This window comes from Crocuta crocuta, unplaced genomic scaffold (genome assembly GCF_008692635.1).
Source record: "Crocuta crocuta isolate KB4526 unplaced genomic scaffold, BGI_CrCroc_1.0 scaffold55, whole genome shotgun sequence".
Taxonomy (NCBI): domain Eukaryota; kingdom Metazoa; phylum Chordata; class Mammalia; order Carnivora; family Hyaenidae; genus Crocuta; species Crocuta crocuta.
In genome coordinates this window covers 850821-878815 of record NW_027530512.1, presented here as the reverse complement: position 1 = coordinate 878815, position 27995 = coordinate 850821, and the positions used below count along the sequence as shown (strand labels likewise).

The following is a 27995-nucleotide window of genomic DNA, read 5'->3' as shown; positions in this document are numbered from 1 at the left end:
GCCAAGCAGAGTCCACAACTAACACCAGTGAGTGAGTTAGTGTTACCATGGCAACCCCTCCAGCCTCAGGCTTCCAAGGAAAAAAATCATGATCTATCCCATTTCTCTTCCGGTCTAGAGACTTTAAATTCAAACATCTGCTGACAAGGACAGAGGGCCTGTCTCAGCTAAGTGATATAATCAGTCCTCATTAGCCTTCTCCCTACTCTCTTGAAAAGCATAAAGAAAATTACCTTTGGCACAGAAGAGGCTTTTAAACCAAGCTCTTCACAGTATGCCTCAAATTGATTATCTAGTTAAAGCATGTGATTGTAAAAAAGGAGTGTGCCAGGTAAGTTGACACAGATCTCTAAACGTAGCTGAAAGGACTACCTACTATTGTCTTCAAAGGGAAAATATCTTTCTTAGATCAGGCTTCCAGGGAGAACTTGGCAGTGTGGAGAAAGGAAAATGAAGCACTAAGACATTACCCCCTCAGGTTTCTATCGTTGGAACTCCCCTCAGACCATCATCTAGCCTGTTCTACCTTCTCTCCAAATGTCTTCAGAATTTCGGTCTCTCAGTCCCCTTATCTCTTGGCCCACCACTCACTGCCTTTGTGTGTAGCCTAGAGACTGGCTGTTTTTATTCAAGTATAATCGCCATACAGTATTACATTATTTTCACGGTTAGCCTTTCGATATTATGCTTGTGACCCATGATTATGGATGTATTACGATAAACTTTTTAAATCTTAGATCCTTCCTCTACTTACATTAACAAAGTGCCTTTATTTAAAAAATAAAATCTGTCCTTCCTACTCCTCATTCCATATTACTACTTTCTTCTTTCAAGTTTCCAGTGAACTTGGGCTTTCCTTCCTATTCTTTGCCATTTCCTGTACTTTTTACCTGCAAATTGGCTTCTGTCTTCATGTTCCACTCCTGAAAAAACTTCCTAAATTCCAAACCCAAAGCCTTTTTATAATTCCTCATCTTATCTGTCTCACTGAAAAATTCTCTTGACTTGGCTTCTGGGACATTATAGTCTCCAGTTTTCCAATCTTGTCTTCACACAGCAGTGGATTTAATCCTCCTAACACAGCTCTGACAGGTTTGCCTTAAAAAAATCTTTAAAGGGCGCCTGGGTGGCTTAGTCGGTTAAGCGTCCAACTTTCGCTTAGGTCATGATCTAGCGGTTCGTGGGTTGGGGCCCCGCATCGGGCTCTGTGCTGACTGCCAGCTCAGAGCCTGGAGCCTATTTCGGAGTCTGTGTCTCCCTCTCTCTGATCCTCCCCTGCTCACACTGTCTCTCTCTCTCCTAGAAATAAATAAAAAATATTAAAAAAAAAAATCTTTAAAGATTATTCCCAAAAGCCTATGAAAGTTAAACTGCACCTTCACGTTCAAGGTTCAAAGCGTTCCACTCCTAGCTTTCCCGGCTTTTACACCACTGCTCACCTAAGTATGCTCTTTACCCCAGCTTCAAACGTCACAGTGCTTTACTACCTTGTTAGCACTTCTGTCCTGTCGTCCTCTTTCCCAAGCCTAGCCATTCCTCAAGGCCCACCTCGAGTGTCACCTCCTGCCTGAAAGCCAGCTAGATGTACCATCTCACCCTTCTTAAATACCTATGGATAAAGAATTAGCAAAACTTCTGCTCCATGGACAAATTTGACCTTGTGTTAGGAAAAATATGGTGGAACGTATTAAGCAGGATTCACACTCGGGGCTCGATCTCACAACGCTGGGATCATGTCCTGAGAGGAAATTCAGAGTCTCAAACATTCAATCGGGTTGTAACCTGAGCCTCCCAGGTGCCCCGTCCTGTATGCTTTTTCATTCAACTAGTGACAAATGGGACCTATTCAGGTCTTGTGAATCTGAATATTCGAATCTCAAAAGCTCCCTTTGATAAGTGTCAGAGACCCATTATTTAGCTCACAGCTATTCATTTGGGAAGGGGGGAAGAGGCTCTCTACTTCCCTCAAGACCTGAGATTAAGACCAGGTCTTGTACCCCTAGCAAAATCTTTGTGGTTATGCTGTGTGATCTGGGTGAAGGATTTGAACAATCTGAACCTATTCTTTCACCAATAATAGAGGAGCAATTATTTCCAACCTCAAAGGGCTGCCATGATGATTAATTAAGATGTATGTAAAAATGTGTCCTAAGCAGTAAATGTTATGCCTAAGTGGTACTGCTAGGAGCTTTACACTAACACATAAATTAATAGTCTCTCTTCTAAATGTATCTATACAAATGTAGTATTATTTTCCCAGCCCAAACAATAGGAATAAGATATAGAACTCGTCCCCAAAAATGCCCAAGGTAGTTAGTGAGCTGCTGTAAAACTTTTAAGTCAGAGAAGTGCAAGTGAAGTTAAACAGTTAAAATCTTCCTTTTATACACCTGTAACTTCTTCGATCAAATGCTGAGAGAAGCAGCATTGTCAAGAAATCTTTTAGAAATGCTCAGGTATATAAAACAGGGTGGATTAGAGAATCATGAATTTTATAATTGGTCTGGTGCAGGCTTGTCTTTTAGGTAGCAGTATAAAAGATGGCTGTACGAACAGAAATCAAACCTGTTTTACTTGTGGTTGGGGAAAGGCCACACAATCAATACTCCAACGCTTTAACAACAGGGCCACAGTGGCTGTAGCTTGCCCAAACCACGGAAGGTTTTAGCACAGACTTCACCTCAACCATGAAAGTCCCACTCTGCTCCTTTTCTGGGTGATGCTGGACATAGTTACATGTATATTTCTCCACATGTATTCCAGTCCTACTCTCTCTTAAGCCTTATAAAGTTTCATCCAAAATACTGCTCTCTTCCTCTCTGCTCTCATTACCCAACATCTAGGACCCAAATGTCTTCCACATTCCTCAAGAAAGTCGTATTTTCCTCTGCAAGCCCAATTCCAGAAACTGTACTGTATCTGAGTAGCAAGGGGTCCCATTCCTCCTAGATGTGCTCTAGAGTAGTTTTTCAAAACATGAAGTCAAGATCATATCTGTTCCAGAAATAAAACTGTATCAGCAGCAGGACAGGCCCAAAGGAAAAGCAGGACAATTTGACTTACTTTTGGATCTATTCCTTTTTCACTGAGAACATTTTCATTTTAAAATCTGGCTGAGTCACAATAAAACATTAACCATAGTTATACATAACTTAATAAGGCACCCTAATTTTAATAATCCTTTGATACAGTGATGACGTTTCACTAACAGAATCATTATTCTACAGTAAAAGTGAGCACACGCACCTACTCGTTCAGAATTTGGTTCTGCATAAAAGAAGAAAAACAGTTAAGGCTCTCATGTAGAAGTAGGGGTGGGGACATGGGGAAGGCCGGTCGCAAAGCCTCTCAAAACACTGCCAATCTTAGACTGCGTACAGATACTGGCTACTGATAAAGAGTGATGGAGAGCAGAATCAGGGAGCGCACATGGACATGATGGCTGGAGGTACAGAACTGCGTATGTTTAAGTCACACGTGACCCTTACGTTAAAAACAAAGTGATCTTGTCCTCTACTGTGGTCTCTCCCTCACCTGAAGACCTTTTCATATAGGAGTGGCACAAGACCCTCCCAGGAAGAGTATGTGACCAAAACGAAGGCATTAAGCTGGCCGCTGCTGCCGACAGGCTGTGTCACCAGAAAATCTGCCCCGATGTTCGCAGCAACAGCAAGTACAAACCTTGGAGCTGCGATTCAGATTCACGCACAAGACTGAAAATGAGGAAAAAGCATGCTGGCTTCATATAAACCACAGTGAAATGTATTCAACACATACACACGCTTTCTTCCAATTCTTCGTGTGGCAGCCTACCGGCTTTGAAACGGGCAATGCTTGTAAGAAAATTCAGTGTTCAGAGACACCCCCGCCCCCAAAAAAAATCACTCAAGGGGAAAATATAGCTAAAGAACATTTATTCATTTTTCACTAAGACTTTATCTTGAGGACATTTAACTAAACTGACACCACCCCCCACCCCAACCTGAAGAAGGGTTAGTATAGTGAATGTTATAAAGAAGATATGAACAGTTTGAAGGATTGGAACATTAACTGACAAACAACTTCCATCTAAATTATCTTAAAAATGTTTAAGTAAAAAAAAAGGGGGGGAGGGGGAGAGGGGGCAATGGGGATTTCAGATTGAACAAGATCCTCACATTTCATCTAATACATTCAATCCTGGCTGGAGTATACCAAAATGGAAACAGGATTCCTATAATACAAAACTTCCACTACAGCACGCTGTACACACCTGCGTTCCAAGCCCACCCCTGTCCCCTACTGCTTCCAGCTCAACTATTTCCCGGCCTGTTGGGCCTGCCGACGAAGGAGCACGTAGATCTTCTCTTTAATCCAGTCTTTGTTATATGGCTGGTATGTCTGGGTATCAGCTCGGTAACTGAGGAACAGAAAGGTAATAAGCAAAGTTACACGTCGTGTTTTTAAAACCCCGAATTATACCGCCCAATGATGGCACAGGTGTGCTGTGTATATGTTTATACGTGAACTTAATGAAAGCATAAAAGAGCTGCTCACGTTATGCTGACTTTTAAGCGACAGGAACTTTAGACCGCCTAGTGCAACCTTACAGCAGAAAAAAGAAACCAACATCTAGAGATCTTAAGTTAAATGCTCAATGTGTTACACACCTACCTCTTGACAGAGTAGGACCAGAAACTGTTCTTTCTCCTATATAGTTACAAGTTTTATGGTTTCTTTAGTGATTAAATAAGACAAAAACCAAACACTGGTACAAACTTGGGATTTGCTAAGTATGTTTACAATTAATGAAAAAAACCTCTGAAAACTTTCTCTAAAGGATTAAGAGAGGAAATTCTTTTAACCTATATTTCAGGATTTACTTTTTAAAATAAATCACACTAGAGGCTGCTGGAGAATTATTAGAAGGTGAACGAGCTTCTTATCAGTCAGGAACGCAGGGATCGGCATTAGCGGTGAAACTTCAGTGGGACGCCGGGGTTTGAAGCCAAGGTATCGCTTAATAGAATATCACTAAAAGTATCCTTAGAAGACTCCAACAGACTCCACATTCCAGGTGACCTCCCACTGAAATCTAGGTGGGTAAACAATAAAATCATTTTTGGGCTTAAGAAACTGAGGCTCAAGTATAAGAAAGCAGACAAGAAGTAACCACAGATTGGACAAATCCAAAGCACATCAATGTTTCAAAGCCATGTGCATCCTGTGGTGGAAATACTACAAGGATTCAAGAGAGGCAAAGATGGAGTCTGTCTGCCTAGAAAACAACAAAAAGCCTACACAAAAAACAAACCTTAGGGATACTTTAGAAAAACAAACAATCTAATTTATCAATTATTGTTTCATTGGAGCCAGAAGTTTCACTTTTTAACTTCTCAGCAAAAAAATTATATGCAAATGATAACTAAAAAGTTACCAATTCCTAGATATTACTTTAAGTACTAATCTGAATCAACTCACTTAATCCTAATTACAACCCTGTGAGTAGATACTATAACTCCTCCTTTTTTTTTTTTTCAAATAAAGGAAGAAACCAAAGAACAAGCAACTTATTAGCTAAGTGACTTGGGCAAGTAGTGGAAGCTTAAAACACTCCCGGACCAGAGTCCTCCTCACTATTAAACACTGAGCTAGAAACCTATGCTCCAACTTTTGCAAGAGAGACAAACTCCAAAATAGGAACGTTTTATACCATTATATTCTTCCCCTGAATATAAGGTCAGAATTGGGCTTATTAAAAATGCATAGGGGCACCTGGGAGGCTCAGTCAGTTAAGTGTCCGACTTCAGCACAGGTCATGATCTCACAGTTTGTGAGTTCGAGACCCACATAGGGCTCTGTGCTGACAGCTCAGAGCCTGGAGCCTGCTTCGGATGCTGTGTCTCACTCTCTCTCTGCCCCTTCCCCACTTATGTTGTCTGTCTGTCTCTCTCTCTCAAAAATAAACATTAAAAAAACTTTTTTTAATGCATAAAACTCCTACTTTAGTAAAACGTTTAACAACAACAAAAAAAGGACATTTTTATTAATGTCCTTTTGTTACCATGAGAAATATTCAAAAAAGCTAAACAATTTTCTTTGACCATTCTTTATTCATGCTTCCTAATTAAATAAGGGTTAATCTAGTCGAATTCGGGTATGGTACAATAGACTACAATTTATATCAACACCGGAAAGAACTAAAAAAGGAACAGAATTCTTCAGAACTATATCTGGGTGGGACTTATTTAAACCATCTCTCCCGACAAGACCATTTTGGTTTGTGAATATTTAGGAATCCATCAACTTACATGCTATTTTTCAACTGAAGAAATGCCTTTTTTATGGCAAGCTCTGAGTGGACAGCTGTTTACTGGCATTTGAAATCAGACAATTAGATGTTAAATACAGGTTTATACAAGAACAGAAGCTGTTGGTCTGAGCAGTGAAATGAGCCAGTATCTTCACTGATACCAAGTTGCCTCCTTAATCAGGAGTAGTACCTCTTCATTACAACAACTAATGATAAAAAGCATCCCTTTGTCTTTAAGCAAACAAGGAAAGCCTGCATATTTAAAAGGCTATTATTTAACTTAAAAAGCTTATTTAAAAAATCCTAACAGTATCACAACTGTGAAGAAATCTGTATTCTGACTTCAAATATATGAAGTACAAAGCCTCCAGGCCTAAATTTTATTATTAATGCATGGTCGGTTTGTCCAGGGTTTAATTATGTCACAAAGTATCAAACTTATTTATTTCTCTTTTCCTCCTACACAGTTTAAAAAAGCAAAATCAAACAGAAGTCCTATGTCACTGCCATATAAATTTAATACAAGCAATAAGTTCACAACAATTTACAAGAATGGACTCAATTCCTGGTCTGAGGAGGAAAAGCCCACGTCACCACCCAAGTGAGGACACGGGCAGAGTTGGGCTGCCATCAAAGTGCCATGGCAACAGGGGGCCTCCTTGGAAAAATACCTTATTTCTCCTGAATATTCAAATAACAAAGTCATATGGACAAAATGGTTTTAAAACCTAAAGTTGACTCTGAAAGCTTTCAGAAGGAACACCTGGGTGGCTCAGTCAGTTAAGTGGCCAACTTCCTTCCATTCAGGTCATGGTCTCCTGGTTCATGGGTTTGAGCCCCATGTCGAGCTCTGTGCTGACAGCTCGGAGCCTGGAGCCTACTTCGGATTCTGTGGCCCCCTCTCTCTCTGTCCCTCCCCTGCTTGCACTCTGTCTCTCTCTGTCCTTCTAAAAGTAAATACACATTAAAAAATTTTTTGTGTCTCCTCCTCTCTCTGACCCTCCCCTGCTCACGCTGTCTCTNNNNTTTGAAAGTTTTAAGACACAAAATAAGTTTCAATATTCGAGACTGAATCCTAAATAGCTACAGTTTATAGTTTTTCAGACAGACTATTAAAACCCACAGATTACCATTATTTTCTCTTCTATACTACCCCAGATGCTGTAGCTGGAGAGAATGATCTAGGGAATAAAGAAGTCTTAATAGTGCAAATATTAGAAACCATTTTAGCAGGACAGATATAATTTCTGGTTTACATTTCATGGCCCAAGTTAGAAATGTTCTGTCGTTAATGACATACTTGTGGTTATGTCCCTAAGAATCACTGTTCTACTTTGTGTAACTTTTACTCTGTCAAAAAACCCAACATAACACCTCTTTAAGTTAACAGTATAGTGAAACTCACTTGGGGAATTTGAAGCTCATATCATTTTACTCTTAGGAAATTTTAAAGAATTCACCTAGTCATTGCAATTAAAAGTAAAACCCTGCTCTGACATGGTCAATCAAGTTAAAAATGGACTTTCTGCTATACACTCGATATGACCGTGCTAAGCAAGCACTAGATCCTCTCAAGCAGGCCTGTGGGTAGATTTCTCTGAGTCTCACAAACAAGCAAACAGGGTTAGCANTGGGCACTAGCAGATGACAGCGCCAGGTTCAAGCTCAGTGGTGTCTAGCTCTGAAACTCCAGCTAGTTCTTACCCACAACCTCCTGAGCTTTGGCTTTAAGTGCCCCCAATCTGCTGCGAGTGTGTGCCTCACCCTAAAGCATCAGCATTAGGCACCTGATGTCTCAATGAGTAACTGTTATAAAATAAGACAGAGATTAAGTTTTAAAATAAAATCAATAATTCATTTGAAGAACAAAGTGAGGGTACACATATGAACTCTATTAAAATCTTGTTAAGTTCCAACGGAAACATCTAGTGTTTAAGGTCAAGTGTGAAAATGTCCCAAAACAGACATACCTAGAACAAAAATATATTAGACCATGTTTTCATCAGATAAAAACTTTACGATTTCTCAAAACATAAGACAATAACAAGTTCAGCATGAGAGAAGTCACATGAGATTCTTTCACTTTTATTTAGACCATCCTATCAATTCCAAAGATAACTCTGTAAATGTAAACAGGAGAAAAGGAAGATTACCAATAATTTTTAAAAGCTATACCTTAAATCATATTATATGGGTGACATGCATTTGTACAACAAGTATTTACTCAATACCAACTATGTGACAAATACTATTCTAGGCACTGGGGCAACAGCAGTGAACAAAAACAAATCTCTCTGTTCTCAGATTAAAATCTAAAAAGTAGGGACACCTGGGTGGCTCAGTCGGTTAAGTGTCTAACTTTGGTTCAGGTCATGATCTCACGGTTCGCGGGTTCGAGCCCCGCACTGGCCTATGTGCTGACAGCTCAGAGCCTGGAGCCTGTTTCAGATTCTGTGTCTCCCTCTGTCTCCGCCCCTCCCCTGCTCACGCTGTCTATCTCTCGAAAAGAAACCAAACATTAAAAAAACTTTTTTAAATAAATAAATAAAATCTAAAAATAAACATATACGTTATCAGTGATTTCATCTAGCAGATGACTCTACAACATCGGGGCCTCTCAGTTCCTTGACCTCCTCTCACCCACGGATTTCCTCTCCTACCCTCCCTTGGCCAGCTAGTTTTCCAGCACCTTCAATCTTCCAAACTCAAGCATCTCGTTCTTGCATTACTTCCCAATACCCCAACTTCAACAACTCTGTGACCCCATTAGGACCTATAATAGATCCTACTTCTGTCTCCACCCTACCTCAAACCCCACTTATGTTTCAGTCATTCGGTCTCTTGTGGGATACTTCCTTACACACACTCTAAACTTACAGCAAAATCTTTTTTGTAAAATCTCAACCTCTAGGGACCCAATTGTAATCCACCCAGGCTAAGAGTGACTAGGAAAACCCAACTTCCTAAGAACTAATAATTTCATCTTAATTTCATCATCAGGTTCCTCAGAAATCACACATTTATTTCCCTAATCCCTTCACCCTCCTAGATTATTTTGCACCTCTTTCCACAAACCTCCAACATCTTCTCCCTCATCCTTAATTTCAAATGGTGTCCTTCCTATTTTCCTGAGGTAACTAAAACAATCAAAATAATTTCCCCAAGCTTTTCACATCTGCCTGCCCTCCCTCCTCTATTTAATGAAATGTCCAGTATCATATGCAAACCATCAATTTTTCCCTCTCTACTAGATCATCCCAACAGCCTGCAAACTTACCATTATTTCTCCCACCTTTAAAAAAACAATTAAAAAATTTCTTCTTCCAGCTCTAACCCCATTTTTCTGCTTTCCTATCAAGTTAAATTCTTTAAAAAAGGTATTTGTGTTGGCGGCCTTTTATGCTTCTCTTATTACCTTAAACTCCCTGAAATCTATGAAGATTTCACTTCTGTCTCTCTTCCAAAACTGCTTTGGAAGTCATCAAAGACTCCTACTGCTAAGCCAGGGGCCAATTTGCAGTCCTCATTAATTTGACCTAGTAGTAATATAAAATACCTTTAAACTGGCTCCTAGGATACCACCATCATCCTGCCCTGCAATTTCATCTCCTGTGCTCTCCCCCTGACTCTCTCACCCACTTCCCTGCAGCTTCACAGGCATCCTTTCAGCCTCTATTTACCGCTCAGTTCCCAGTGCCTAGAACACACATGGTATCTAGTCAGCGCTCAACCGTTTGTTACACGGCTATGTGTCGCTTTTTCTGTATATCCTACGAGAAGCAGATTCACTATAGACATTACAAACCAACACAGTAGAATACCCACAGCCCTGCTGGCTTCTTACATGAGCTTTCTATACTGACATACTTAGAATATATTTGTTCTTAGTAATACATTTCATTAAAGACCAGACCTGAATCACTGGTCTGATTTGAGGGAGCAAAATAAAACTCAAATGTTCCAAGGAAATTCAAATTTTCCACAGGAATCTTTGGTGAGACAGCAAGTCCTGGCCTGGCCCCAGTGATAATCCAGGAATCCCAGGAAATCCCTGTGAATAAGACCTATGTATTTCTCAAAAACGTATTTCCTTCTAGCACAGTATCTGGCATGTAATAAATAGTCAAGCACCTGATGACTAAAGATAATATTATAAAGTACTCTCATTTTCCTTTGTCATGAAAACAGCATCATCTTAGTTTTAATCCAAAGCCCACTGCTTTAGGACAAAGACTTTTAGGGGGGAAAAACTAAAAGAAAGACTATTTGGTTTAAGAAACAAAGGATCAGGACTTTGAACTTCTTAGTTAGCATTCTCTCTGCATACTAACTGCTACCAATGAGCAAAATTATTAAGTTTCTACTGTGCCATTAGCTTTATGTTACCAACTTAACTTACAAGCCATTTGCAGATGAAATATTACTATGCAGTAGTCAAAATGCAGAGGTCAGTTTCAGGCACAGTGAGGTCCCAATACCATAAATCAAACAAATGGATAAACAACAGGAAAACACAACGTAAGAGATATGGTGGCCGATACTTACACAAGGCAGCTGAGGTCTGCCAGGTCATCGATAAAATCAAACAACTGACTGATATCATATGTGATAGAGGGGCTGTTGGGATTCATTCTCTTCAGATGTTCTTCATACATTTTACAAACGCCTGGGAGAGGAGGAAAACCAAGATCTTACAATTGTATAAACTTTAGGTATGAGTAGCAAATATATACCTATACCATCATATTTTATTCTTATATAGTTGGGCTGGGAAAAGGACAGTAAGTTGGCCACTTTTAATTTTTGTCACTAGCGGATTTCTTTACATTTCATAAATTTCCCAGAATATTAAGTGTCTTGTGCTTAACAATAAAATGATTACTTCAAGCCACTAGATCTAAAAGAACTTTAAAGACTTGTCACAGGAAAGTTCAAACAAGTGATGACACTGTGGGTCTGCTTTCAAATTTTGATACAAAGCAAGAACAAAAACAAAACTGGCACCAAGGAAGAGATTATTCTAAGAGTACTTTACTTAAGAACCTGGACTCTGGAGTCCTATTCGGGCTCCATGCTGTCTCCCCCTCGCTTGCACATTCTTTCTTTCTCAAAATAAATGAAAGGAAGGGAGGGAGGGAGGAAAGAAAAAAGAAACTAGACTCTGGATTCAGAGACTTGAATTCTAGCTCTGTCCTTTGTTAATGACTCTATCCCCAGAACCCCACCTGTCAAATGGAGATGACATTTTCCATAGAGCTACTGTGAAAATTATGTGAAATAATACATACAAAGCCTTAACATATGTAATAAGCATATACTCAAATATAAGTAATAAAAAGACCAAAAAAAAAACAAACAAACAAATCACCGATAGTAGGTGCATATTGACATAATTATCTAAAGAGCACTTTTAATTTTTCAGTGACACACTCCTCTCTTATTTGCACAAAATGGACACCTTTTCAGCCCATTCCCATGACCAAATACCTTTAAGACTACTATGATAAAAGAACAAGTGAATAAATTTATCTGGGAAAACATGTCCTATCCTGTACCTTCAGGTCTTTCATGTACCTCTAGACTTCATAAATTTCCCAACAGAAAGTATAGATCTATGAAAAGCAATCTGAATTAGTACTGGCACATCACAGTGATCAAAGAGTATCACTCATGAGTTATTGAATAGAAGGATCAAAGTCCAAAGGAAATAACCTGGGAAATAAATTAAATAGATTAAAAATTAAATAAATTATATAAATAAAATATATATAAAACTATACAAATAAACAAGTAAGTTAAAAAGGCACCGACCCACTTCCACCACCATACTAACTAGTAAAAGACTGGATGCTTTCCCACTCAGATTAGGAAGACCACTAGAGTACCCACTCCTGTCATTTGTATTCAACATTGTATAGGAGACTCTAGCCAAAGTGATTTGACAAGAAAAAGAAATAGCACAAATTCAGACTGGGGAAAACAGGCGCAACTATCTCTCTTCACAGATGACACAATCTTATACATAGAACACTCTGAGGAAACCACACACACATAGAAACATACACACACAAACGACAATTAGAACAATAAATGAGTGCAGCAAAATTGCAGGATAGAAGATTAATATATAAAATACAACTGTATTTCTATACCGTAACAATAAATGATCTAAAAGTGAAATTAAGAAAACAGCTCCATGAACTTAAGAGAACAGCATCAAAAAGTAAAATTCTTAGGAATAGATATAACTAAAAAAGCAGAGGACATACACTGAAAACTACAAAATATCACTGAAAATAAAGATTTAAATAAATGGAAGATCTTGTGTTCATGGATCAAGAGACTTAATATTAAGATGGTAATGCTCCCCAAAATGATCTATAAGTTCAGTGCAATCCCTATCAGAATCAAACCTACTTTTGCTGAAACTGACCCTAACTTTTGATGTGGAAAAACAAGAGACCCAGGATAACCCAAATGATCTTGAAAAATAACAAACGTGGAAGACTCACACTTACCAATTCCAAAACTTACTATGAAACTATAGTAACAAAGACAGTGGCATTGCTTATGTACAGGCATAAAGATCAATGGAATAGAACCAACAAATAAACTCTCACATTTATGATCAATTGCTTTTTGACTAGGACACAAAGACAACTTGATAAAGAAAGAATAGTTTTTTCAACAAATGGTGCTAGTACAGTGGATAGTCACACGCCAAAGAATAAAGCTGGGCCCAGACCTCACACCACATACAAATATTCAAAATGGCCCAGAGACCTAAATATAAGAGCCCAAACTATAGAACACACTTGCAAGAAATTACAGGCACAAATCTTCATGACTCTGAATAAGGCAATGAGTTCTCAGATATGGCAACAAGACCAAGAACAAAAGAAAAAAATACATAAATTGGAGTTCATCAAAATTTAAACCTTTTGTGCTTCAAAGGGCACTATCAAGAAAGTGAAAAGACAAGCCACAGACTGGAAGAAAATCTTTGCAAAACATCTATCTGATAAAAGACTGTCATCCAAAATACACAAAGAACTCAATAATAAAACTCAACAAAATGCATGCACGTTTGCGCACATGCACACATGCGCGCACGCGCGCGCACACACACACANAGACTGTCATCCAAAATACACAAAGAACTCAATAATAAAACTCAACAATAAAATGCATGCACGTTTGCGCACATGCACACATGCGCGCGCGCGCACACACACACTCAATTAAAACATGGCCAAGAGAGGGGCGGCTGGGTGGCTCAGTCAGTTAAGCGTCCGACTTTAGCTCAGGTCATGATCTCATGGTTCGTGGGTTTGAGCCCCCCACCGGGCTGACAGCTAGCTCAGAGCCTGGAGCCTGTCTTCGGATTCTGTGTCTCCCTCTCTCTCTCTGACCCTTCCCTGCTCATGCTCTCTCTCTCAAAAAAAAAAACATGGCCAAGAGACCTGAAGAGACACCTTATCAAGGAAGATATACAAATGGCAAATAAGCATTATGAAAAGATACTCAACATCATGTCATTAGAAAACTACAAATTAAAACAAGACATATCACTATAGGCCTACGAGAACGGCAAAAATCCACAACACTGACAACACCAAATGCTATGAAGGACGTGAACATCCGGAATTCTCATTCCCTGCTGGTGAGAATGTGAAACGGTAAAGTCACATCTGAAGACCCTTCGTCAGCTTCTCACAAAACTAAACACAGTGTATGATCCAATAATCACATTCCTCAGTATTTACCCCAAGGGCTCGAAAACTAAAGTCCACACGGAAACCTGCACGAGCGTTTGCAGCAGCTTTATTGTAACTGCCAGTATCTGGAAGCAATCTGATGCCCTTCACTAGGTAAATGGATAACTAAACTGGTATATCCAAACAATGGATTATTCACCGATAAAAAGAAATGAGCTATCAGGCCATGAAAACACATGGAAGAACCTTAAAAGCACATTGTTTTTTGAAAGAGCCAATCTGAAAAAGCTGTATAGTGTGTAATTTCAACTATATGACGTTTTGGAAAAGGTGAAACTACAGAGACATTAAAAAGATCAGTGGTTGCCAGGGGGCTGGGGGAAGAGAAAGATGAAGCACTGGAGATTTTTAGGACAGTAAATGGTAGATACATGTCATTATACATAAGCCAAAACCCCTAAAATGTCCAAAGCAAAGACTGAACATGGAAAATATGGAACATATGGAAACATATGGAAAATATGGCCTTTAGTCAATAATAATAACGTAGCAGTATTGGTTCTACAATTTTAACAAACGTATCACACTAATACAGGATGTAAGTGGCAGAGGAAACAGGGAGGGAAGAGGGAGTGTGCTAGAATTCTCTGTACTTTCAAATCCATCTTCCTGTAAACCTACAACTACTCTAAAAAAAATTAAATCTATTAATTTAAAGAAATGGAAGAACCTTAAGTGCAACCTGCTAAGTGAAGCAAGCCAGTCTGAAATGGCTACGTATGGTAATGATTCCCACTCTCTGACATTCTGGAAAAGGCAAAACTACGGAGGGGCAGGAAGACCAATCACTGCAGAGTGCAAAGGGTGAAGTGGAGAGGGATGAATGGGTGGGGCACAGGGAATTTAGGTGAGTGAAAACTATTCTGTATGATACTGTAACGATGGATACATGATGTAAAAGCCACAGAACTGTACAACATCAAGACTAAACCCAATATAAGCTTTAGTTAATAGCCGACTTTAGTTAGTAACAATAATGTATCAGTGTATCAATAATGGGTTCACCAGCCTTTATGAACATACACCACGAAAAGTGAGGCATCATTAATGGGGGAAACTGTGGAGGTGGGGAAAAGAGTACATAAGAACTCATATTTTCTGTTGAATTTTTCTGTAAACCTTAAAATGCTCCTAAAAATAATGTATATTGGGGCGCCTGGGTGGCTCAGTCAGTTAAGCGTCCAACTTCGGCTCAGGTCATGATCTTCCGGTTCATGAGTTCTAGCCTGGCATTGGGCTCTGTGCTGACAGCTCAGAGCCCAGAGCTTGCTTCGGATTCTGTGTCTCCCTCTCTCTCTGCCCCTCCTTTGTTTGCACTCGTCTCTCGTGCAAAATAAACATTAAAAACTATATAGAAAATTAAATTAAAAATAAAACTAAAGTGTATTAAAAAAAGTTAGGCTTCACTAAAACCAGCGATGGTTGGCAGAGTACTGCAGAATCAAAAACCAAATACGGTAACAGAAGGTAAAGCAATAATGTGCTAAGGCAGCAGCTGCACAGTCTACCGTGGTCAGAGAGGAAGGGTCCTAAAGAGAGGGAAGAACAGCCTGCTCTTCTTTTAAAATTATGAGAATATGCAATCAGGAAGGCGTGGCGCCAACTAGCCAGAAGCTGTCTCTAATTATCACCAGTAGCTTTTCCTCCATATCTACTCACTGTTGGCTTTAAATGGACAGATTTTAAGACTAACCCAGTTAGCTCTGGATAATCAACAAATGTGGGGACATGCCCAGCAGCAAAAATAGTGAATATAAAATCTTTATAGGAAAAAGCGAAGATGGACATTTTGAGAAAGGGCGCAGCTGGTTTACTTGATGTAATGATTAAACATAAGGATGAATCCAATCTGTGATGATCCGCTCTATGGGTTCTCACCTAACAGTTTACGGAATAAAGAAACACTATTCCCTTCAGGGTGGTGTCACTTTATCAAACGCACAATAAATTATACTTATTTGGTTCCAATTGCCTTTATGCTCTGAGCTAATTTTTATTTTCTCACACACTGATGGATTGTAACCAAACCTCAACAGCTTTTAATGTTTATCTGTTCAAGGGGCAGACTAATGGGTTCTGAAGGCATCCCTAGGGCCAGCTCTAGAGTGCTGGAGTTCAACCAGAGTCCGTAAAGAATCCTAAGATATTTACATAACAACAAATAAAAGAACATCAACATAAAAATGGGAGGCTTCAGAAAGTCATTCTTTGTAATCATGAGCTGGATTTAAAAAAAGTAAAGTCATATTTGCAGTAGAAAGACAATACATATAATCAGTGTTTCGATCTTCAACAAATATGGTTCTTAATATCTTCCTTCCCCGTTCAAATGAATAACTCAAGAAATCCGGAGGAAAAACAAGCCCAGTTCCTAAATGAGACACAGCCTACTAGTAAATGTCAGGAAACAACAAGCAAACTCTTGATTAGTGTTTAAACTCACCTTCCATGCACTCATTCACAGATTCATAGTCAGCGTAAGTTCTGCCCTCTGGCCTCTTGGTAGGCTGGACCAGCAAAATGGTGTGAGACTACAGGGGAAAAGTGATTTCAACGTAAGTTTCTAACTCATACTTGAGAAACTCATGGTATGATATAAAACCCTCAGCCATGACACAAATGATCGATGGTTATTAAAACACTATTAATAAAATTTAAAAAACACTATTAATTAGGGTGCTCTTCCTACATTTCTGCCTTTACACAAGTGTGGCGCCAGAAGACGGACTGACAGCTTCTCTGTAAGGTCTCTTCGGTCTCCCAGTCCTTAGTGGCGGCTTCTTTGAACTGTTGTACTTACTGCCTGTTAAGCATTCAGCATAAGCTGCCCTGTACTGTTTTTTCTTTCCTATCTTTCCTCCCAACCAGGTCATAAACCCACTTAGGTTTTCAATCTCCACTGGTCACTTTCTATCTGTAGCCCTAGTAAGTCACTTAATAAAAAGTCAGATGTGGGCTGATAAAAGGAGAGGAGAGAAAAAGAAAACATTGTTAGTGATTGCAAGCACTGTACCAATCTACCTTCTTTTTCCAACCTTAGCACAACAGTGGAGTCACATCTTATCCAGGGCTTGGACTCTGAGGTGAAGGCAGAAGATAAACTAGCAGCATAAAATTAATATATACAGGTAATGTTACCCTAGAAAAACCATTGAACTGTTCATCCAGTAGGTGACTCACCTTAAGAGGCCATGCTACCTCAAAATCGTATATATTTAAACACAAAATAGATGATCGCACTGTGACAAATGTGAATATGCCTGAAGAACAGCAAATAGACTTAACATCTTCTACCTCATGCTCATTGGGGGGCATGTTTTTGTTAGTGGGCCTATTTCAGTCTCCCATTATGAGAGGTATATGATCAGGTAATGATCTCGCAGTTTGGGAGTTTGAGCCCCATCTACAGCTTGGACCCTGGAACCTGCTGTGGATTCTGTGTCTCCTCTTTCTGCCCCCCCACCCCCGGTTGCATTCTGTCTCTTCTCTCTCAAAAATAAATAAACATTAAAAAAAAAAAAAAAAAAGACTGAAATAGTCAAGGCCTAGAGTTTCTGAATAGGCAAAAAAAAAAAAAAAAAAAAAGTACTCTGAATAGTACTTTACATAGCAAAGGAGGGGAGTGCCTGGGCGGCTCAGTCAGGCTCCTGATTTTGGCTCAGGTCAAGATCTCACAGTTGGTGAGATCAACCACCAAGTCGAGTGTGGCTCACAGCTGACAGTGCAGAGCCTGCTGGGGATTCTCTCTGCCCCTCCCCCTGCACTTGCAGACACACAACCTCTCTCAGAATAAATAAGTAAACGTTTGAAAAAAAAAAAGAAAAGGTCACCTATAATGACCTTAACAGTCAAGGCCTTCGTTAAATAGGGATTAAAAACCAGAGAAAGCATTTTATTAGATTATTTGTTACACAGAGGTTTTTGTAAGCCACCTACTCAAAAAACGTGGTTTCAATGGGTCATAAGTTGAGAAGAAAATAATTTTATAGAAACCACATGAGCATTCCTGCAGTAGCACTTGCTCTGTGCGTTAGCCATACTAGTGGCTACTACATTAATTTTCTTATTCTAATGCAAATCAAGTGACTAATTTACTTAAGAGAATAAAAATATGGAAATGGCCATTCAATATGTTACTTTTTACATCTAGTCTTAAAATGAACCTCTGACAAAGCTCATTATTTTCAATACTTACTACCCAAAGATGAGAATTAAAAACTACTAAGAACAAAAAACTACATTTACAAAGCTGTAGTCAAAATGGGTATTATTAATTGGGGCGCCTGGGTGGCTTGGTCGGTTGAGCGTACAACTCCTGATTTTGGTTCTGGTCATGACCCCAGGGTTGTGGGACCGAGCCCCGTGTCTGGCTCTGCGCTGAGCATGGGGGCCTGCATAAGAGTCTCTCTCCCTCTGCCCCTCTTCCTCTGCTCATGCCCTCTTTAAAAAAAAAAAAAAAAGGCAAAATGGTCATTATTTTTAATTGTTAACAGTTCAAGATCATAAAACTTCCCAAATCAATTTTGGTCACTTTCTTTTTACTGGAGCTATTTTTGAAGCCCTTTCATTTCATTAAAAAACAAAGATAAATCTATATGTATATTATAATCACATAAAAACAAAATTATATATATACACACATATATATAACTTCCCACAATAGAAAAATAAGATTATAAAACCTAAATCAGGAAAAGTTATGCAGAATTACCTTCATAAAATCCTTACTCGAATTATCAAGCACAAGTGAATCACTTAATCTGGCCTTATTAATTTTTTATATGTTTATTCATTTTTGAAAGAGAATGTGTGCAGGGGAGGGGCAGAGTGAAAGGGGGACAAAGACCCAAAGCGGGCGCTGTGCTGACGGTAGTGAGCCCGATGTGGGTCTCCAACTAATGAACTGTGAGATCATGACCTGAGCCAAAGTTGGATGCTTCACTGACTGAGCCACCCAGGCGCTCCCTGGCCTTATTAACTTTCTGAAAGTCTCACACACATTAACTCTTAAGAGTCATTCTCCTGCTACAGAAATATTACAATACATACAATTTGCTCATCAGCTTCAAATGCTTCTCCCAAACTACCCCCCCAATCCAAACCTGAAGCTTGTATCTTTAGTACAGCAGAAATATTTAAGATTACTGAACCAATAACTGTTTGCTTTATATACAAATTCTAATTTTTAATGCTACTTGGACTGATAAAGAATTATCACTGATATTTGCCCAACAAAGAATCGGTTGCTGATATTGACCGCTGTTACTTTCTGACTTTAATCTAAGTATTTGAACACGATACCAAATAGTGACTTAAAAGGCACAGAAAGAAGAAAACTCAGAGTAGAAGATCTATCCAAGGTGACATTGCTAGTATGACAAGAGCTGGAAACCCAGTCTTCTAATTCCTAGTTCTCTCTGGGAGACTATGTGGAGTCAAACACTAAAACACCTCAATGCAGAAAAGTACAACCTTAAAAGGCTGTTAAGAACACCTGCATAGCATCTTAACAGCAATTGCAGCGATCAGAAAACGAAAGCTGAAGTGTGAAAGTAACCAGGATGCCTCATAATCCCTATGAGCAACTCCTTTTTGGTGGAATAAAATAAAAAACACAACAAAATACCCACTTACTCCACCACCACCCCGATTAGATTGTTTATAAGGCACCTGAACCCTCAGCTGAGCCTACTTTTCAGTCTTCAGTCCCAAGAAATTATAAATAAAAACAGGATTGAGGGCTTGGGACAAACGCCAAGTCGGGCATCTGGAGTCTTGGAAAAGAGAAAAGCACGTTATATGTGTGCTTAAAGACGGAGCACGAAAAAACAAAAGGGAATAGTTGAGAAGCACACTACAAAGCAAAAACGACGCCTCCCGGCCCACATGCTGGGGGCAGTACACCGCATCTGTCAGCTTTGGGATCAGGTTTGTCATACATCCCTCGGCCATTGTTCCCATACTGGGGCCAGAGAGTCCGGTGGGAAAGCGCAGCATCCCCACGCCTGCCTCTACCAGGCAGCACCTGGGAGAAAGTGCATTCTCAGCACCGCACGCCTGGCAGGCGCCTACAGGCGGGCGCGTAGACGCAGCGNAGCCACAGGCGGGAAGGCCGTGGAGCTGCACGCTCGCCCTGGATGGGGCGGGGAGAAGATGTACGGGGCTGGGATCGCCCCAGAAGCCGGGGGATCAGGGAGCCGCTGAGGCCTTTCTCACCATCGCGCCAAACTCTCTCGCTGCCGCCGCTACCGACACCGCCGCCGCACACGAGCTTAGCCGCAACGCAGCCAACAGCCAATCCCCGCGAGAGAAGCCGCCGGAAGTCGTCAGGAACGCACCGCGAAAGAGCATTTTGGACCATAGAGACGCACACATTTCCGGCAGCTAGAACGGATACTGACTCTGTCTCCGCCATCTTGGAGAAGGGCGATGAGGCGCACCAAGAATCGCTGCAGAACTTGAAAGAGAAACATTTCTTTTCAAGATGCTGTCCTCCGACCTCTTGGTATTGGGCAGGCGCCTAGAACGATCACCGATATGGACTGTGACACGAGATGTCTTTCATCAGCCCTACTGAAAAATGGCGGTAACATAAAACTCCCGGGCCATAGGTCGGTTGTAACCCGGAAGTACTCTTCTAAAGGAGGGGGCGGTGAAGCAATCCGGAAGTGGATGTAATGAAGAGGTGCCACTTGGCGGCCATGGCAGCTGTAGTATTGGTGGCTCTGGGTAAAGGCCCAGCGGAGTGGAGTAATATGGGTAGTATCGGGTATAGGGCAGGGACAGCTTTGTATCAGCTTCGCTGCTGAACCCCTAAGCCCATCGTTAGTGACCTTCAGGACTCTTTCCCCATTCTAGACTCGGAAGAGAGTTTGCCGGGACTGGTGGGCTGGGTCCCAGCCTGGCGAGAACTGCCCCCAGGAGGTGGGGGAGCCGGGAGAACGAACAAGTTTGCTTGGGTTTTCCTCCTTTTCCTGCTGCCGCCTGGGACGCTGTGGAGGGAGTGGGTCCGTTGTGCTACCATTCCGACGATTGAAGAAATCGCCCTTTGCATACCTTGAATTGTTAACCCTAGGGAATCCAGTGACTGGCATCTGAAAACACAGGGGTCGGGACCTGAGATTGCTGAAAGTTCTCTCTGGTGCTAATATCAGCAAAAAAGGGACGTTTTCAGGTGCGTTCCAGAGAAAGGGGTTTCCTGAACACATCTGCTGGTGGGGAGGACGAAGGAACTGGCAAGTCCACTTGTGTTGGAATTACCACACGCGTTTAAGAACCTAAGCACCCTTTGAAGCCTCTAAAATTTGTAGTCTGGTGACGGTGGGTAAATAAAGGAGGACAGAATGGATGATTTCATCTCCATTAGTCTGCTGTCTCTGGCTATGTTGGTGGGATGTTACGTGGCTGGAATCGTTCCCTTGGCTGTTAATTTCTCTGAGGTAAGAAATTCTCAATTTTCTATCAGCTGTCAGGATGGCTGCTGGGAAGTACTGACAGTTGTAAAGGGGAGCGGTTTCCTCAATGAAGCTCAGAGCTAAAGGTCTTAGGAAGGACTATCTTTTTAAAAGGTGCATAACATTTTGTAATAGAAACGAACCTCAATTTAAGCACTAGTGCATTTTCCTGGGAAGCGGTACTATAACCTTTGGATTCCCAGGGGTTCCAAGGAATCAAGTTTCCAGATTGCTATCAAGAAATATAAATGAGAGTATTATTGGTCTGTATGCATTGAAATCAATATACTTTCCCTTTTTGAGAAAATGAAGTGTAGTTTTGGGGGGAAAGTTAATTTTGGGGGATTAGAATCCAAAGAAGTTGCCTGGGGTTTTTTTGAATCAGTTTTTTGTTAATAGAAAAATGAATTCATTCTAATGAATGAAGAGAAGAAAAGTAGATTGTTCTTAAGTCACATTTCCTTTTAAAGAAAGAGAGCATCCTGGGTGGCTTAGTCGGTTAAGCGTCCGACTTTCGCTTAGGTCATGATCTCGCGGTTCGTGGGTTCGAGCCCCGCGTCGGGCTCTGTGCTGACTGCCAGCTCAGAGCCTGGAGCCTGTTTCAGTCTGTGACTCCCTCTCTCTCTGACCCTCCCCTGCTCACGCTGTCCCTCTCTCTCTTAGAAATAAATAAAAAAATATAAAAAAAAAAAAAGAAAGAGAGCATCGGAGTGGATCTTCGAAGTTGTTTCAGATCTTTGCTTAGAAATGAAATTGTTGTTAATGTGTTGTGACATTTGGGTTAAATTGTACATTTGTCATTGTTTGAACAACCAGCAGGGAAGAAAGATGAAAGCATTGTTCAATGATAGTGCAGAAAAGTTCCTCATAAAGAGCTTACCACATGCACAGCGTTCAGACATTTGGGGGAGAAAACCCACTATGTTTGGAGGGAACAGGATTTCATGAGTATCTTGAGATTCAGCAGTGAAATGGGCCAAGTTTCACCATCAGTCCTTAAAGAGCTTCATGAGAGAGCAAACTGATAGTCATAGCAAACCTCACCTAGCCCGCAGACTTACTTTGTTAGGTTAGCACAGTATTTAACTTTATTATTCCTATTGGGTTTTGTCTGTGTTCCCTCAAGGCAGTAGTTGGCTAGAGCTGAGCAGTAGGAGATTGTCATGGTCTTCTTGGCTGTGAAGCCCACTTCACTCATTTGGGCCACCTGCTGTCCAGTACTTTGTAAGGCTGCTTGATTCTGACTTGAACCATATTATCTTGTAACTGCATTAGAATTGAACTGACCTTATCAGGGCCACCATTTGTGAGATTTAAGTTGGCTTAGATATTGAAAAATTTACTGAGGTAGCATTTATCAAAAACTATAATGTATTCAAATAAGAAATTAGTAATACTTTATTTCTATGAAATGCTGAGAACTTTGCCAGTTTCAGTATTTTCTTGAACTGTCTTGAGTGATTTTTGCCCTGTGTGATCTGCTATCTTCTTTTTCACTGAAAGGAAATGTGTACACGAGTGGGGTAATTAACCAAGCCATTAATAAAGATAATCAGTATGACGTCATTTATGGCTATCTGAATTGATGGTCAAGTGGTCTTTTCCAGCTGTAGGCCTTAGAATGCTATAAATCACCTTCATGATATTCTTTTATTATTACACCAGGTATGCTCCATTTGGAGCTATTAGAATAAAAATGAAAGTTATGTATAACTTAGACATGTTAGAATTCAACTGACGCTTTCTATCTTCTAGAAATTAAGTATTTTTCTAGACAGATTATATCGATGTATATTGATGTATCCTGAAACTATTGAGATGATAATTTGTAAAAAATAAACTTCATTCATGGGGGCTGGGAAGCAGTTTCTATCTTAAGAAAACAGCTCCCCAAGCTTCTATACTGGCTAAACAATTTTACTTTAAAAATTTTTTTACGTTTATTTATTTATGTATTTATTTATTTGTTTGTTTATTTATTATTTTGAGAGAGACAGACAGCATGAGCACGGGAGGGGCAGAGAGAGAGGTAGAGAGAGAAAATCCCAAGTAGGTTCCATGCTGCCAGTTGAGTCGGATGTGGGGGCTCAAACCCACGAACTACAAGATCATGACCTGAGCCGAAATCAAGAGTCAGATACCTAACAAACTAAGCCACCCAGGAGCCCCTTAACGACTTTAATTTTTAAGGAAATCTGGTTTTTCTTAGAGACTCGTATTATTATGAATAAAAAAGATCAGTGAATCTAATTTATTTTACAGTTCACTTTCATCTATCTATATGAAAAGATAGGCTTTTTATTTGTGTTCTTAATCTAGCTCCTCCTTTGTTATTCAATACTTTGTTTTCTTTCAAAAAATTTTTTAATGTTTATTTTTGAGAGAGAGACAGAGTGTGAGCGGGGGAGGGGCAGAGAGAGAGGGAGACACAGAATCTGAAGCAGGCGCCTGGCTCTGAGCTGGCAGTCAGCACAGAGCCCAATGCGGGGCTTTAGCCCACGAACCGGAGATCATGACCTGAGCTGAAGTCGGACGCTTAACCAACTGAGCCACCCAAGCACCCCTCAATACTTTCTTTCCCCTCAGAATTTCTCAGACAGGAATAAAAGTTCAAAAAACTCTTAATTATGGCAAGATTAGTATTTAGAAATGGGTTAAAATTAAGTACCTGAAAATTGCTGCAGCAGTGGTGCCTGCCTGCCATATCTGGCCATCCAGGTTTCTGTGACAATGATCTGATCTCTCTGTCACTTTCTTCAGCATTCCTTGCCCCCAAACCAACTTTCTTGATGCTTTTGTAACTTCTTTCTTGCTTCCTTTATGCCTCAGTGATTTCTAAAACAAAGGAAAAGAAAATCTCTGATTCTTTTTTTTCCCCATGTTTATTTGTTTTTGAGAGAGAGAAAGAAAGACGGAGTATGAGCAGGGGAGGAGCAGAGAGAGAGGGAGACACAGAATCCGAAGCGGGCTCCAGGCTCTGAGCTGTCAGCACAGAGCCCAATGTGGGGCTCGAACCCACAAATCATGAGCTCATGACCTGAGCTGAAGTCAGACGCTCAACCGACTGAGCCACCCAGGCATCCCAGAATCTCTGATTCTTGGAAGTACTTATGAGTAACTGATCATTAAGATGCCCTGTTCTTCAGCATATGGGAAGGAGAAAATCGAGGTTTGTAAAGAAGGCCAGAGCATGCCCTACACAAGTGAAATCCCGTCTGGTAAAGGAGTTGGAACCACTAGGTTACTACTCTCTTACGATGTTAGATTCAGTTGGTAACGAGCAGTTTTCTTTGGCTCTAAAGGAAAACGCTATGTAAGTAGGTAGAGAGCCTACAACTTATTGTTACCTGGAATTAACCCAGCTTAGCAAGTACTCTGACTGATGGCTGAAGTTCAGGTATAAACCATGACCAAAGTGAGGTTTTAGATGGATTATCGGAGGATTGTTACTTTCCTGAGCATGTCTCCTCTGCCCCAGAGCTGGTAACAGAGAGCAAGCTGTTTATACCAGAGCTCTAGGGCAGGGCTTCCCCAACCATCTGGTAAATGACTAGTTTTCGTCATTTTGTTTTGTTTAATTTCCATTCCATTGCAGATCAATATATTTATAAAAATTAATTACTAAAAAAATGAAATGAAAAAAAGACATATGAAATACAAGCCCAAATGCAGTGTTATCATACTTAATAGGCATACAGTTATTCATATAATTGTAATATTCATTTTATATACAGTGTTTTGAAGGCTTTGTCTCAGTTTCACACTTTTCTTGTTGCAGACAGGTGTGAATTATAATGCCACATTTTTCCTGTGTCAAAATCGTGTAAATCCATAGGTGTGCAGATGAAAGTAGTGCTGCTCTCACTTCCAGAAGGAATTCAAGATGACTAGTAATGCACTCATTTCCCAGAGGCTGTGTGGGACATGTAGTGAAGTTCAAAATGAGTGTCACTATTTGAATAAGCCATTTAACATCCAAATCTTTCCTTTTAAATGACCTTACAGGATTGTTGTGAGGATGTAATGAATTAATATAAGTGCAAGGCTGTATTCTAGACCATAATAAGAACTTTAGAAGATGTTGAGGATTATTCTCCTTACTGACTATAAAACCTTCTTTAAGGTTTTCATTTTTAGAACTTTATCCTAAATTATAATTTTTTCTAAAGTTTATCTACTTATTTTGAGAGCGAAAGAGAGAGGGGCAAAGAGAGGGAGAGAGAGAATCCCAAGAAGGCTCCGCACTGTCAGTGTAGAGCCCAGCACAGGGTTCAAACTCGTGAATCGTGAGATCATGACCTGAGCCGAAACCAAGAGTCAGGTGCTTAACCAACTGAGCCCCCCAGGTACCCCCTAAATAATAATTTTTAAGACTTTATTTGAAACAGATTCTTTTTTTTTTTTTTTTACTTTTGTTTATTTTTGAGAGACACAGACAGAGTACAAGTGGGGGAGGAGCAGAGAGAGAAGGAGACATAGAATCCAAAGCAGGCTCCAGGCTCCAAGCCATCAGCACAGAGCCCAACGCAGGACTCAAACTCATAAACTGTGAGATCATGGCCTGAGCCAAAGTTGGATGCTCAACTGATTGAGCCACCCAGGCGTCCCAAAACAGACTTCAAATAATGGGAATTCCTCCATCCCTTTCTCCAGTTATGGAAAGTCAGCATTTTTGTTTGGAATCTGAAAGGTCTTGTTTGGGGATTGGCATTCCTATTCACCATAAATGTTCCATTTGGAGAGACCAAGCCTTCTCTAATCTCCGTGCCTTATAGTATTTTTCTTAGTATTTACCTTTCTTTTCTTCATTCTCATTTTAGGCTTTGTTTTATTTTTCATGTGTTAAAAAGTTTTGTGTCTAATTATCATAACTCATTCATGTTAAGTGTCTTTGGGACTTTGAGTTACCAACAAATCAGACGTTTGTGCCTAAAGGACAAATGTGTTCAGTGTGCTCTTCTCTGACAATTGGTTCTTTTTGAAATAGATGTGATAAAGTTGCATTTTTAAGGGCTTTTGCATTGTCTGATATAGTAATGTTTTATTCTCTTAAGGTAATGCAATAAATAGATGTTATGCCTGTGTGGAATTTCATTTCTAAATTCAAACATTTTACACTTTGCTTTTCTCTCTACCCATTATCTTGGAAGCAATCAGTAACTTTGCCTTTCCTCAGATTATTGTCGTAGAAGGTTATTGTTTCCTAAGTGCCTTTGCTTGATAAAAGTGTTTGAATCAAATAAAAACTGATAAATAAAATCAGATAAAATCTGAATACTTACCTGAAAAACTTTCTTTTCCCTAGGATATCATGTGAATAAGTGTTATTGAAACTTATTTGTTTAATAATATTAATAATAGTTAATGCTTATTGAGTTCCTGTCAAGTGCCTGGCACCAATATGCATTATCTTATTTAATCTCCCAGAGGAGACAGATAGATACTGGTAAACCTCACCTTACATGCTCAGGCTTGAGTGTGTGGTAGACACTGATAGAGATAGGATTTGAAACAAAGTCAGTTTGATTGCCAGTCCAAAACACTTGACCATTAGATAATATTTCCTTTTATGATGAACACTATAAAGAAAGAATGAAAGACCATGGATCTAGTTTGGTACCTTAGCTCCCCAAATTAGGAATATCTTTAACATTACGGACATTCTACCTTCCACAGTGCTTTGTCAGTTCAGCAGAATTGAAACTCCAGAGGTAAACAACCTTCAAATAGCATTGAAACCTTTAAGAAAGAGTGGGCTATATCTTAGATGCCCTTTAAACTGACACCTGCCAACTTAGAATCTGAAACAGTTCCCATTTTGAACTCTCAAAACTAATTTCATACTGGATATCTTGATAATCAAGTCAGTTGTAAATTGTGATGTTCAAGAATTTGCATCCTTTTTGAGAGAGGAAGACCTAAAATGAATTCAGAACGCTTCTGTATGTGATAGTCTTAATCTTTCCTCTAATTGAAGAATTTAAATGTGCAACTTTGTTGAATGATAACAATGTTTAAGATCCTCTATAGTTCACTGTGGAATTCCAGGTAATAAGTGGTAATGCTAAGTGTAAGTACAGGTATTTCTTAGAACCTGATGGAATTGTAGAAGTCTTAATCCTCCTCAAAAACTAATATTGAATGTCTAATTTTTTTTTTTTGAAATGAAATAGACATAGGTATCAATTGGTCTGGAAATTCTTCTGCCCTAGTTGTTTGGATTTTTAAGTGATGAGGCCTTGGGGTTAACTACTAGATAATTACATCTAAATATCTGTTGCAAGCCCTGTATGTCACCGGGGTCAGTTTTCTATTAACCAAAAAATATGCCCTAGTTTCTCCGCCTTGTATATTCCTTTTATTGATTCTTCATGCATTTGACAAAGGCAAATTGGGGAAACAGGTTGGGTGCCAAAGGCAAAAAAAAAAAAAAAAAAAAAAAAAAAAAATAAAAAAGGTTTTGCACTGCGG

At 39.8% G+C, this 27995-nt stretch overlaps 2 protein-coding genes across 3 annotated transcripts in view; one reads left to right on the top strand and one right to left on the bottom strand.

Annotated features, from left to right (window-relative positions):
* Window positions 1–3905: 3905 nt before the first annotated feature.
* Window positions 3906–20638, bottom strand: ERH (ERH mRNA splicing and mitosis factor). 2 transcript variants are annotated; one of them, XM_077767102.1, is made up of 4 exons: window positions 20472–20638; window positions 16514–16601; window positions 10838–10958; window positions 3906–4399 (listed from the first exon to the last, which is right to left on the bottom strand). In XM_077767102.1, the coding sequence occupies exons 1-4, from the start codon at window positions 20541–20543 to the stop codon at window positions 4297–4299; spliced, it is 384 nt and encodes a 127-aa protein (XP_077623228.1). In that variant the 5' UTR covers window positions 20544–20638; the 3' UTR covers window positions 3906–4296. The 2 variants fall into 2 exon arrangements, with proteins under 2 accessions (XP_077623228.1, XP_077623227.1); XM_077767101.1 differs by lacking the exon at window positions 20472–20638 and adding an exon at window positions 20287–20436.
* Window positions 20639–20767: 129 nt separating this feature from the next.
* The window catches only part of SLC39A9 (solute carrier family 39 member 9), a 45695-nt gene continuing 38467 nt past the window's right edge, over window positions 20768–27995 (top strand). The window contains exon 1 of the mRNA XM_077767100.1: window positions 20768–21509. Within this exon, the coding sequence (XP_077623226.1) occupies window positions 21414–21509 (96 nt within the window). The 5' untranslated portion in view covers window positions 20768–21413. The remainder of the gene's footprint in view (window positions 21510–27995) is intronic.

Coding starts and splice junctions, on each gene's coding strand:
- ERH (XM_077767101.1), bottom strand. CDS start 20,421: ATGCTCTTTCGCGGTGCGTTCCTGACGACTTCCGGCGGCTTCTCTCGC. Junction 16,602..20,286: donor CGAGAGAGTTTGGCGCGATG/GTGAGAAAGGCC, acceptor TTTCCCCTGTAG/TCTCACACCATTTTGCTGGT. Junction 10,959..16,513: donor TGTGAATGAGTGCATGGAAG/GTGAGTTTAAAC, acceptor CTCCTCTCCCAG/GCGTTTGTAAAATGTATGAA.